This window comes from Heteronotia binoei, chromosome 13, assembly GCF_032191835.1.
Source record: "Heteronotia binoei isolate CCM8104 ecotype False Entrance Well chromosome 13, APGP_CSIRO_Hbin_v1, whole genome shotgun sequence".
NCBI classification, from domain to species: Eukaryota; Metazoa; Chordata; class Lepidosauria; order Squamata; family Gekkonidae; genus Heteronotia; species Heteronotia binoei.
Genome location: NC_083235.1, coordinates 46,311,839 through 46,324,736, shown reverse-complemented (window position 1 = coordinate 46,324,736; position 12,898 = coordinate 46,311,839). Strand labels below are relative to the sequence as shown.

Sequence of the window (12,898 nt, the reverse complement as noted above, 5' to 3'; positions counted from 1 at the left end):
TGCCAGGTGCTTAACATGTTTCTTTTCTTTTCCCTGTTCAGTCTCTCTCCCAACTGAGACCACACATATTTCCAATACACAAATCTGTAAGCCTTTAAAATGTTCCATGACTCCTAGCTGCATTTATTGCAATATACTATCATGGCTGGTGTTCTAGGAATGGAGTGGCAAGACCTAACTACACAGCATCCATGTTCTTCCTGGGTCCTATCAAGTCAGGTGTGTTCTGTAAGCTGCATTTTGAAACAATTCTCAGGTTTGTGGGGCCCTGTTTTGCATTTGGACCAAACCTCCTCCACACAGTTCTCCCAGCCTAAAGTATCCACCAGAACCACTGTTCACCTTGTTGGAGAAACTAACATGTAACCCTTCAGTGCAGGCAAGTTTCCCAACAGAGCAAATGGTAGTTCCCTATAGCTGTTTAAGGAAGGGAAGATAAACTGATTTGGCTGCCTTTTAAGGTTGTGCATTAATTATTTCTTAGTTTTAAATCATTGCTGGAAGTTTATGATGTTACTGTGCCCTTGCAGCTTTTACTGTTTTGTTAGATGCCTTGAATCTGAACTCATGTGGCTTTTATCTTAACACCAGTTGAACTACTATAGCTTCCTTTAAAGAATCCTGGGAACTGTAGTTTGGCATGTATACTCAGGTCCTCCAGTGAACTACAACTTCCTGGGGAAACAAATTATGATTTCATTTAAGTTTGTAGCACAGATACTGTAATATATCATTACATTATTTTGACATGACTCCATCTTTTAAAATCAGTTCATTCCAAAAGGAGTTAGGGTTAGGAAAGGGGAGACTCATCTTTGAATCCCCATTTTGCAGTGAAATTTATAGGTTGACCTTGAGATGGTTAGGCAAAAGGAGTGACTCTCCCAAGGTCAACCTATGCACTTTGTCGCAGAGTGGAGATTTGAACCTGGGTTTCCCCAGTCCTAGTATAATAGTCCAACTCCTTTTGGAATGAACTGATTTTTAAAACAAACTGAATAAGGGAAAACCCCTGTCAATGGTGCTTCCCAGTGAATTTAGACAAAGTGCTCCTTGATAAAAATGTCAGCAACTGATCTCTATGCTTCTCTCTGTCACTGCACCTGGGTTTTACTGTTAAGTAACACAGCTAATTACAGGTCCAAGAACATGGTTAAAAATAGTCTTAGCAGCAGAGTTCTCTGATCCCTCCTCCATGAACTTATTTGAACTGGTGATCAAACCTGAAAGCCAGAGAAGAGTTGTCTGTTCTCTGCCAAGTAATTTGGTAAAGTATCCACAGACTTCATTCCATTACCATCAAGCCACATAGTATGGAACATGAGGTTTACTTCCAACTAGACCCATTTAGGATTGCTACCACAGAGAAGTTACAGTGCCTAGCCTCTTGCTGTAATGGCACAGTAAGTACTCGTCACATTTAGGAAACAGAAACAGATAGCAAGATTTTCTGTGCTTTCACAAACAACCATGTGAGGTAGGTTAAGTTAAGAGAGTGACTGGTAGAAGATAATCCAATGAGTTTCATGGCAAAGTGAGAGTTTTGACCTGGCTTTCCCCATCTTTAGTCTAACCTATGTTTCACACTGGCAGGAAAATGGTATTCCCTATATAATTTATTGCTCAAAGTTACTATTTTGTATATTCAACAAATGTTCTCACAAGTATATTTTCCTATTTTTACTTTTGGTGGGAAAATTACCCTTCAACTGGGGGTGGGGCGGGGGAAGAGACTGCTGAACTGGTGGAGACTGACCAAGAGAGAGATCTTGGGGTCATGGTAGATAACTCACTGAAAATGTCGAGACAGTGTGTGATTGCAATAAAAAGGCCAACGCTATGCTGGGGATTATTAGGAAGGGAATTGAAAACAAATCAGCCAGTATCACAATGCCCCTGTAATTTATGATGGTGTGGTCTCATTTGGAATACTGTGTACAATTCTGGTCACCTCAAAAAAGATACTATAGTATTGGAAAAAGGGCAGAAAAGGGCAACTAGAATGATTAAAGGGTTGGAACACTTTCCCTATGAAGAAAACGCTTGGGGCTCTTTAGTTTGGAGAAATGTTGACTGAGGGGTGACATGACAGAGGTTTACAACATTATGCATGGGATAGAGAAGGTTAAGAAATAAGTACTTTTCTCCCTTTCTCACAATAACAGAACTCGTGGACACTCAATGAAATTGCTGAGAAGTTGGGTTAGAACTGATAAAAGTAAGTATTTCTTAGGGTTAGAACTGATAAAAGTAAGTATTTCTTAACACATGGAATTCATTGCCACAGGAGGTGGCAGCGGCTGCAAACATAGACAGCTTCAAAAGGGGGTTGGATAAACATGGAGCAGAGGTCCATCAGAGGCTCTTAGCCACAGCGTATTGTTGGAACTCTCTATCAGGGACAGTGATACTCTGTATTCTTGGTGCTTGGGGGGGGGCACAGTGGGAGGGCTCCTGGCCCCATTGTTGGCACCTGGGTTTTTTGGCCACTGTGTGACACAAGAGTGTTGGACTGGATGGGCCACTAGCCTGATCCAACATGGCTTTCCTTATGTTCTTAAGAGAACAATATCATACGCATCAACAGGCAGGGGCATAGAGTTTAATTTCCTTGGGGGAGGGGCCACGGGGCCCAGGCCCATACTTAGAATCATAGGGTAATCTATATTACATTATTTCAATATGATATATTTATATTTCCAAAAAACATATGTCGTTAATAATTTATTGTGTGTTTTTTTTAAAAACCACTTGTAATATGAATCTCAGTCAAAGAGAAAGGACTCTGTAATAGGGTTGCCGGCCTCCCACTAGATGCAAGAGGCCTCCAGCCCCAGACCTCGTCTGTGAATCAACTAGCAAGAATTACTGTGAAGATACATCTGCAACTCCCATGAACTTGGCAAGATCTCAAATTGCAGAACACCGTCTACCAGTAAAATAACTGACTGTGACAATTCATAATACTACTATGATTAATAATAAAATCCCATTAAGTTGCAACTGACTTACAGCAAGATACTAGCAGAGGAGGTTTGTTATTGCCCACCTCTACATAGCACCCCTGTTTTTTCCTGATGCTCTCCCATCTACGTGCTAACAGTGGCCAACCCTACTAAACTTCCTAGCTTTGATCCCATTAAAAAGCACTGGCCACATCTGGCAACGCTAGTCTACAGGCTCAACCAAGTTGGGGATTCTCATGACAGACAACAATGGGTAAGATAGACTAACATTATAAGGATTTCATAGGATACTACTTTCCCCTCTGTCTACAGTGTCCCAAATGTTACCATCTGCCACAAGCAACCTCTAACAAAAACCTTCCCCAACATTCTGGATTGGTTTTCCAAAGATATTTGTACCAGAACAATTTCAGAAATTCAGATGAGGTGACCAATTAAATCTTTTAATGGTACTAAGTGTTGTACAAGACTTAGATATCAAAGCATTCCTCATGTTAATTCATGCATGTCTCTTATATTAAAAATATCTCTTACAACAAATGTTCATGGGTTTAGTTGATTTAATTAAGGTAGGGATCAACCTGGGATAGACCCAGAGGGTGGTAAGTTCAGGTGTTTGTCAGGGCCCCACTACTGCACAGTCAGAAAAAGGGAATTCCATTTTCAGGCTGTGCCTTTCCCAGGGTCTTCTGGGGAGACTTCACTTGAGAGCCCCAAAACTTTTGAGCTGGCACTGATGTCCCATCTCACAATGCAAAGGGAAAAAAATAAAGACAGTGGTACTGAATGAGATTTATGTATTTTTGTTTTCTCTTTGAAAGGGCTAAATTTTTATGGAAGATTGATGTATTTCTACATTCAGGATACTAGGTGAGTTAAGATGCTGTCTGTTATGGCATCTATCCTCTAGCATTCTCTGTCTGACAAGACCCATGTGAGTCATTGCAGCTCTTAGGATGCAGCTCCAGCTCCAGACTCTCCTCTGGTTTATGCTGGTGGTTACTGGGCTGTGAACTCCTTGATTTTTATACCATGATTCGTCTGTCTGTATTGGGGGGTTTTGTCTTTTTTTAAAAGTGGAATACCTTGGCGATTATTTTTAGAAAGGCAGTTGATGTGTAACAGAAAATAATTTTGGTACTTTTTGACAGCTGACTTCTTGACTTCCTCATCCCAGTCTCCAAAATGAGATCTCAGGCTCACAGAATGACCTAAACAGCTGGATACATATCAAATAGTAATCAGTGCTACACAGGATTAACTGCTCCTTTCCATTTATTTCTAAAGGAGTTACTCTAGTCCAGAGCTAGGTTTGCCGATTTATTGCAGAACCAAACCAAAAACAAAAAACAGATTTGCTTGGTCATATCTTTTACAGGGTTGTAGAAATCCATAGGAAACGGTTTTCACAGCACGAAGATCAACATTTACACCTATTAAAATCTGCATATTAAACTGCTGTTAAAGGTACAACTTTGGGAGAGGATTAGAACATGGGAAACACGAAATCTATTGTTTGCTGTATCATGCACTACCTTAGCATCTGCAAATACATCAACAGCGGATATTGCCCTCTAGTGGACTCCAAGAATTCTGTATTTAACTCATTCACCAAACAAAAAAGGAAAAAATGCTGGGTGATAGGTGCCCAGCTTATTATCATACAACAGTTTTGTATGACAATAAACCACTTACCTATCACCTGGCATTTTTTTCTGTTTTGGTTTGCTAGCACATCACTGGGTGTAGACCCATGTTTCTTCTAACTCAACCACAACAACATTGCCTCTTGATCCTGTGAAAATTGTACTTACACTTCAGGAGGCATTTTCTTTGTAGTTCACAGAAAGGTGCAACATATTTGAGATTCTGTAAGCTTGAGTCTGGTTAGCACTATTGCTAGATATAAGAAAAAAATATTCTAACTGTTGGCACTATAACAATTAACCAGTTAAGGGTGACCTAAGCTTTCGTTTCTCTTGGATGCACACCTTAATGTGGTAAGGGAGTTTATGTGCGTCAGTGAAGCTGAGACACCAAACCAAGATGCATCCACCCCCTTTGGGGATCAATGGCCACATTGGTAGAAGAGACAGAAGAGTTCCAATGGTGATGGGGGAGGAGGAATCCTTGAAGAGTAGCTACTGGGCAGCAGCTATAGTGGAAGGTGACACTGGTGGAGGATCTTTTGTAGATAATGGCAGTGGCAGTGACACTTCAGCTAACTTGGTTAGTACTGAGTAGAAGACAGCAATGGTAAACCACTGCTGAACAACTCTTACCTTGAAAACTCTTTGATGAGACCATTTGGAATGAAAAAAAAAAATATAGCAGTGGAAGATGAAACCAGCAGGTTGGATAGCACTCAATCAGCAACTGGGGAAGAGCTGAGGACAACTATAGCTATTCTTAATGATGCAACTGGACTAAAGCTGAAAGGACATTCAACTGTTGACCTGAATGGATGCAAAAGGAAATTCCAAAGATATTCAATGCAAATAAAAGGAATATGGAATGTAAGAAGTATGAATCAAGGAAAGTTCAAAATCAGAAAACAAGAAACGGAGTGTTTAAACACTGCAGTCCTGGAAGTGAGCAAACTAAAGTGGATTGGATTAGGACATTTTCAGTCAGAATATTACAAAGTGTTTTACTCAGGGAATGACAAACACAGAAGGAACAGAATTGCTCTAATAGTGAGGCAAGATGTAGCACAGGCAGTTTGACCAAATGTTATTAATCAGACTTTATGGAAAGTCTATCAATATAACCATCATTCAAGTTTATGCCCCAACGAGAGATGCTGATGAGGAAGAAACTGAAAGATATTACGCAAGTGTATAGGAAGAAACTGATCATACACCTAAAGAAGATGTGCTGATAATCACAGATGACAGGATCACAAAAGTAGGAAACAATGTTACCCAAAGAAGGCTGTCTCCTATTTTGATGGAGGGAATTAGCAAAGGAGACAGCTTTGTGGAAAGGAGGGTAATTAGTGAGATCTCCACTGGAATTTACAAGGATTTTTCCCTTAGAGACACTCTCAGAAATAAATCAATTCAAGTTGAAAAGAATGAGGTTTTTTTAATTGAACAAGGACTAAAATGATAAAAGAAAACACACAAACACACAAGCAAATGCACACTGAAAAACATACACAGTAGCTAATAGAAATAAAGGAAGGGGCAGGAATAGAAGGCGATTTTGGGGGAGAATAATAATTACCAGTCCGGGAGAGTAGAGTCTGCCAAGAAGACTGTGAAATGAGCCAGTGTTTCATGGAGATGGAAGGAACCCAAACAGATTGGGGGTGCAATTTAAGTGAGCACCCAGAACAAACTAACAGTCTATGGTTATACAGCAAAATACTGCCTGGGGGTATGGATGACGTGTCCCCTCCAACATAATACCAGCTTGAACAGCTCTCCCAAGGTTGACAAAGACCTGTGATGGTTTTGCATAAATGTACTGGATGATTTTATCTGGTGTAAAGCAATGCAACTAAAGACGTTAATGTCTTTTTGATTAAACTGCTAAATGTAAACTAGAGGTGCAAGTGTTCCTCTGCTGACTCTTGACTACAGGAGGGGAAAGGCTATCAACCCGGATGAATAGCCTATTAATTAGAGTAAGTAGAGAGGGGAAGTATGACTGGGTATGACGAGGTCATGCCAGAGAAGAGTATTGTTTCCTGAGAAGCCAATTGATGAGATTAAGTATCTCTGTTTAGGGTGGGGAGAGATCTATTAGCAAGTCCATGACCCAGAGTCACCTTCCCAAAATAGTTTCCTGGGCTTATTTCTGGCCAGCATCTATTTTATTTGGTCCAGCTCTATCTTGGTTCCAATTTCTGGCCAAGCTGTGCGATACACATATATGATTTTTTTGGGGGGGGGGGGATGATATAGAAAGAGGGAGATTCTTTACAAACTTGCCCTTCTACAGGAGGGTTCTGGCTGCTAACAACAAAGCATAATCAAATATTGTTGGGAAATTTGGGCTTGGAGCACAAAATGAAGGAGAGCGACTCACAGAATGTTGTGAAGACAATTTGTTCATTGCAACCACATGTTTCAGGCAACCAAACAAACAATTGTATAGCTGGACAATAGTGGACAGCCAGTACAGAAATCAAATAGATGGAAAAGCTCTATTCTGTTTGTTAAAACAAGACCAGAAGCTAATTGTGGTATATATCGTGATTTGTTAATATAGACAATTAGAATAAAGCTGAAGAAAAAAGACCCAAACAGTCATAGTGTCAAAATAAAATCTAAGCAACATTCCTGAAGAGTTTAAAGACCATGTAAAGAACAGATTTGCATTACTAAGTGAAAATGAACCAGAACAATGGGTTGAAACCAGAGATATTATCAAGAATGAATCTGCAAAGACCAGGGCTTTTTTTGAGCAGGAACTCAATTCTGGCTACAAAAAAGCCCTGTCAAAGACTATTTGTGTAGCCAAAAGAGAAGAAAAGCCTTGATGGATTACTGATAAAATTCTTAAACCTGCTTAAGATAGATGAGACGCAAAAGTTAAAGGTGACAGAAACAGAATCAGTGCCTAAATGTAGTGTTCCACAGACTGGCATGTACAAACTAAAGAGAACTATTACAATAATGAGTGTAAAGAAACAGAACAAAAAAGGAAGAACAAGAGATCTGTTCCACAAGATCCAAAAATCCAAAGGGAAATTGTTATTTCAGCATGTCTAAGAACACAGAAATACTTTAATTGAACAGGACAAAATTAAGAAGATATGGAAACAATACACTGAAAAACTATACACAAGAAATGAGTGACAGATTCCTTCCAAGAAATCTTTTGAAGAAGAATCTACAGTTTTAGACAGTGAAGGGAAAGCTGCACTGGAAGAAAGAGATCACCAGGAGTTGATGGGTTATCAATAGAGCTGTTCCAAGACACAAAAACAGAGCTCATCAGAATCTTAACACAATTGTGCCAACAAATATGGAAAATAAAATGCTCTAATTCCAAAAACAGGAGACATCAAAGCCTGATTTATGATGTTACTAAGATTTTATTAACAACAACAAAAATAATGGAATTGTGAGAATCTGTTCTAAAATGTGTGATAGAGTTTGATGATGAACATCCCTTCTACCAAATAATAGTCTTGTTTCACACTTCCCCAAGCCATTTCCAAGTCCAGTTTCCCAGAAACATACGGTGTTTTGATGGTATCTGTTTAGAAACTGAGCAGGGATGGGGAATGAACAGTACTAATTGCTAAGACAGTGTCAGCATCCAGAAGTGACAGCAGCTATCAAATACTAAATGTATGTCACAAATTCTAGTGCCCTGGATCAGTCACCAGTCACTCAAGGCTCTTATACAATCACTTTCAAATGCCTAGGTGTACAACACCTGTACATAGGCCATTTTAAATATTTAAAAATAATTCATGTCTTGTGAAGCACTGGCTGTGCTGGGTAACTATTCAATTGCTTTAGCATTTGTCTCCTTCCTGCTGTCTTTTCTCAAGCTTTATGGCCAACTGAAAGCGCCCTCTCGGTGGTGATCAGCAACCAGCTGGCAAATCTGAATGGCATCTCACAGCCCACAGAAAAGCAATAAAACAGCTTTGGAATTTTCTTCCTCCAGTGGTTCTAAAAAGCCTAAATCAGAGCATCTTTCTAGAAGATGCAACATGTTTTTTTTCATTGAGGGAAGCATATAGTGAGCATGGACAAAGAAGGATTCTAGCTAGCTATTTATTCAAGATAGCATATTTATCTTTCCCATATATATGCTTTATAAAATATTGCTTTTAGGTCTGCAATCCTGTTCACCTGTGAATAAGCTCCACTGAACTGAAAATGAACATAATTTGAAATATAGTCTTGTTAATGTTGCTGCCCATTTGGAGCCTTTTGGGGGAGAATTTCAACTGTGGTCCTGTATACACATTAGTGTGAATGTGCATAGATCCTACATGCATGTTCATGAATTATATGTTACATATTAAAAGGTAAATTAGTTGGACAGGAAAAATTTCTGGGAAAGAAATGCCCTCATTTTGACCCAGGTTTATTAGCAATAGAATAATTAACAGGTCATTCTCACATTCTGACATGTTATTGTTTTATGGTTTCCCATGCTAATGCAACCCAGATCAAAGGTTTTCTGAATTTGTTAATTTTACTATTCTATTGGATTTTAACTTTGTACCACTTTGCATTCCAAACCCCACCAGCTATATGTGGCTCTGCTTACTGTACCTCATTCCTCGTCTGAAGAAGTGTGCATGCACACAAAAGCTTACGTTCTGAATAAAACTAAGTTGGTCTTAAAGGTGCAATCGGCTCCTATTTTGTTCATGAATCTGTTTGGAAAAAACCCTAATGCATATTCATTTAAAAAAAAAACCTGGGGAATGCTATCTGGGTGACCATGGGAGTCTTAAATTATGCATCCAGCCATTCACAGAATTATTAAGTGTGTGTAAGAAGAAAAATCACATGTACATGGATTGTTTGTGTATTCCCTACATGTGTAATTATAGTGTCAATAATCCTATATGCAACACATCTACTTTTCAATAATTGATGCATAGAGATTCCAGAGTGTATTTCTCTAATCATAAATAGATAAAGTGGGATGATCCATTCCATCTACCACCCTAAACAGAAAGGAAGAGAAAATGGATTATTTTGCCACTTATTATTTTGTGAATATATATGATAGTTAAATCTGGGTGTAATCTGTGCACAATGTCTATGATCAGTGCAATCTTAAGTATGTAGCCCTTTCATAAGGAAAAAGGTGAAAATCCTTGTAAGTACAACAGCACGAGGTGGAGGTGTCTCTTCAAAAAGCTAACCGTGCAGCCCTATTCAGGCCCGCTCAAGCCTGAATCCATCGAAATCCATCGGACTGCAGTCAGTTTGCAAAGGAATAGCAACTTCTCCCAATTAAAACAGGAGTCCGGGGGCACCTTAAAGACCAACCTTTCCTCCAGCATGAGCTTTCCAAGTCAGAACTCCCTTCATCGAATGCACAGAAGTGAGCTGTGATTCACGAAAACTTAATGGTGGGACAAACGTTGCCCCGCCGTCTTTAAGGTGCCGCCTGCCGGACTCCTGCTTGTCTTGGCGCTGCTCCTGCCTCAGAGGGCTGCCCATCTGCAATTAACTCTCCTCTTCTGAGGAGGCGAGCGGCTCCTACAGGGCCTCGCACAACCCCCAACCCGGACACCAAGCCGGGAAGGCGGAGCGGCTGCGAGGCGCCTCCGCGTTCCGCTTCCTGTCCCCGCGGGCTGGCTAGGCCGTGGCGGCTGGGCCTCCCCGGTAGGGGTCGCTACGTCGGCAACCCTCCCTTCTTTCTCCAGTGGGCGGGCTCAGTTCCTCCCCGCCCGACCCACAGCAGCCGGAGGGTGCTGCGGCCGCTGAAGCTCGATCGATGCCGGGAGCTCGGAGGCGGCGGCGGCGCTGCTGAGCGAGGGGGGGCGGCGGCCCCGCCCGGAGATGGGGATTCTCAGCATCACGGACCAGGTACGGCGGGGGAAGAGAGGAGGGCGGGCGCTCGTCCCCTCTTCCTTTCCCTTTCACGCACACACTCCCATCGCGTTCCGGCCTCCTTCCTCCCAGCCCGGCCGCGCCCGCTACGCCAGCCTGAGGATGCGCGGCCTACTTGTGGAGCCGCCCACCTAGTTCGGCGGGAACAGGCTGGTTTGCCCTCGCAGGCAACGGGATCCGACCCGAACTGCATCGGGGAAAGCAGGAGAAGGGAGAGGAGGTAGGGCTGGGCTGGGCCCGGCCCAGATGCTATCGACGCGCCGAGAAGGCCGGCGGCGCCTGGGTTTAGCGTACTCGGTTTCCCGCCTAAGTGGAAGGAAATCTGATGGCCCCGTGCCCCGCTTGTATCCCGCGTTTCCACCTGCAGCCTCACTCCCTTCTCTTTCATGTCGCTTTGTGTGCCATTGTTGCTTTCCCGTTCCCACCAGTTTGTTCTATCGTCCCATTACGTTTTTATGAGCCTCTCCATAAAAAGATTCCTGTTTAGTGTTGCCGGGTCCAGATCCTCTAAAGGCTTTTGTCTCTTGAAACAGGGAAAGCATCACAATGGGAAGAGGGAAGCTGCACCCTGAAGAACATTCTCTTCCAAAAAGTAGTAGCATGTAGTCTGTTTTATTAGGCCCATCTAGAAAAGGGATGTACTATTCGATCTCAGGCTTTAAAAAAAAAAATAGAATGTTCTTCAGAGTGCAGTTTCTCTCTTCAGTTTCATAATGTGTATTATTTTTTTGTTTGGCGCTAAGTATTACATGGCTTTTGTTTCTGGACATTGCTTTGGACCTGTGCAGATGGCTGCATGCTCCTATGCAACTTCAAAGGCCCAAGAGTCTTCTCAAGGTGCAGATCTTGCAACCCTGTTTTTTTCTTTTAAACGGTCTGTTTCCCCCCAGCTGCTTGCTTTACAGATTGTTGTGTTTTGTTCCCTCCTTGGCAGCATTTTTTTCTGTACTTATTTTTTCATATACACAATCTTCAACGTCTTGGAGCAGATGGTTCAAGTCTCCTGTAATTCTTCAGGAGATGTTTCTGTAACAATATTGTAGTTAAGCCACTGGTCCAGGGCCTTGCTTGTTAGACTTGCTGTTCAAGGTGCCTTGAGATGTATACTTGTATTCATGTAGGTGGGAGCATAATTTTTTGCGGCCTTCTATATTCTCATTTATGTGGATGCAAAAACAGTTGCAAAGAAGTAGTTTGCATCCGCTCTGGAGGGCCTTTGCATTTGTGTTTTGTCATGCCCTGGCTGCATGTTCACTTTTTTTTTCCGTCTCCCCCCCTCCCCCCAATTAAATCTAATTTACTGCTACTGCAGAATTTGAGTGCTTTGATCCCAGTCAGGGTTGCTTTTTGGGCTATGTGTCACAATTTCCCAGTGCAATGGTTGGTCCTCTGTGCACTTAAATGAGAGAGCCTGTTCTCAGGTCTATCTCATACTTTTGATTTTTTTTTTTAAATTAATGCTTCTTGCTCTTTGGGAGTAGTGAAGTCCACAATGCACTTTAATGATGTGGACAAAATGTCAGTGGCTGTAATTGTATATTCCCATAACATGAGTTTTGCTTTCTTAATTTAGAAAGGTAGTTGTGCACTGCATGAATAAATATGTATTGATAATATCCAGCATAGTTGCATTAAAAATTAGCTTGAGGCATTTTTCCTTTTTCATTATGATTAGAGTTTTTATTACTTGACTGAATATTTGCTGTATCATTGCAGTGTCAGAGTTTTGTGTTCTGTTTGAAAGAAAGTTTTACTGATAAAAAATGCCTGTCAGTGTAGGTAGGCTGTGGGGATGGCCTTGCAGTCCATCCAGGTTGCCACATGGCAAAGAAAGAATAATGCTAGTTTTCTAGGATTGATTTTTTTTAATTGCCTGAATGATGGACTAACAATTGGACTCTTTTCTTCGCACAAGCCAGACTTTTTAGCAGTTGTTGGGATGCACTTTGCACAGAGATGCATTGCCTCTCATGTCTTTTGGAGGTGGAAGTTAGAATTTCTCTCTCTCTCTCTCTCTCATAGCATCTCTGTGCAAAGTGTATTACAAATAATTTTCAGTTATCTTTTACTTCAGTCCTGGAAAAATCTCTGGGTTCTAATAGTTTGCGCTAGAACTTTTATATTGATTTCAACCCCTATCCCATATAGGACTGTTTTCTTTTCTAAAGTGGTGTTGGATGTTGGGAATTCAAAAGATTTTTTTAGCCCCATTCGTATTCCCATTATGTAGTTGGAGAGCAGCTTAGACTTGGCACTTGAGAATTCTCCACTTGGCACTTGAGAATTTGCTATAGACAACACAAACTGGATTTGGATTTTTTTTTTCCATTGTGAATAGTGTGTTGTACCAGTTGCACAAGAAGCTGCAGGGCATAATTGTGTAGGGAC

General features: G+C 41.3%; 1 protein-coding gene across 2 annotated transcripts in view; it reads left to right on the top strand.

Moving 5' to 3' along the window:
• Positions 1-10,332: 10,332 nt before the first annotated feature.
• Positions 10,333-12,898, top strand: part of ANKRD52 (ankyrin repeat domain 52) — a 61,887-nt gene continuing 59,321 nt past the window's right edge. For both annotated transcript variants that reach the window (XM_060253525.1, XM_060253524.1), the window contains exon 1: positions 10,333-10,486. In XM_060253525.1, coding sequence (XP_060109508.1) covers positions 10,460-10,486 — 27 coding nt within the window. In that variant the 5' untranslated portion in view covers positions 10,333-10,459. The remainder of the gene's footprint in view (positions 10,487-12,898) is intronic.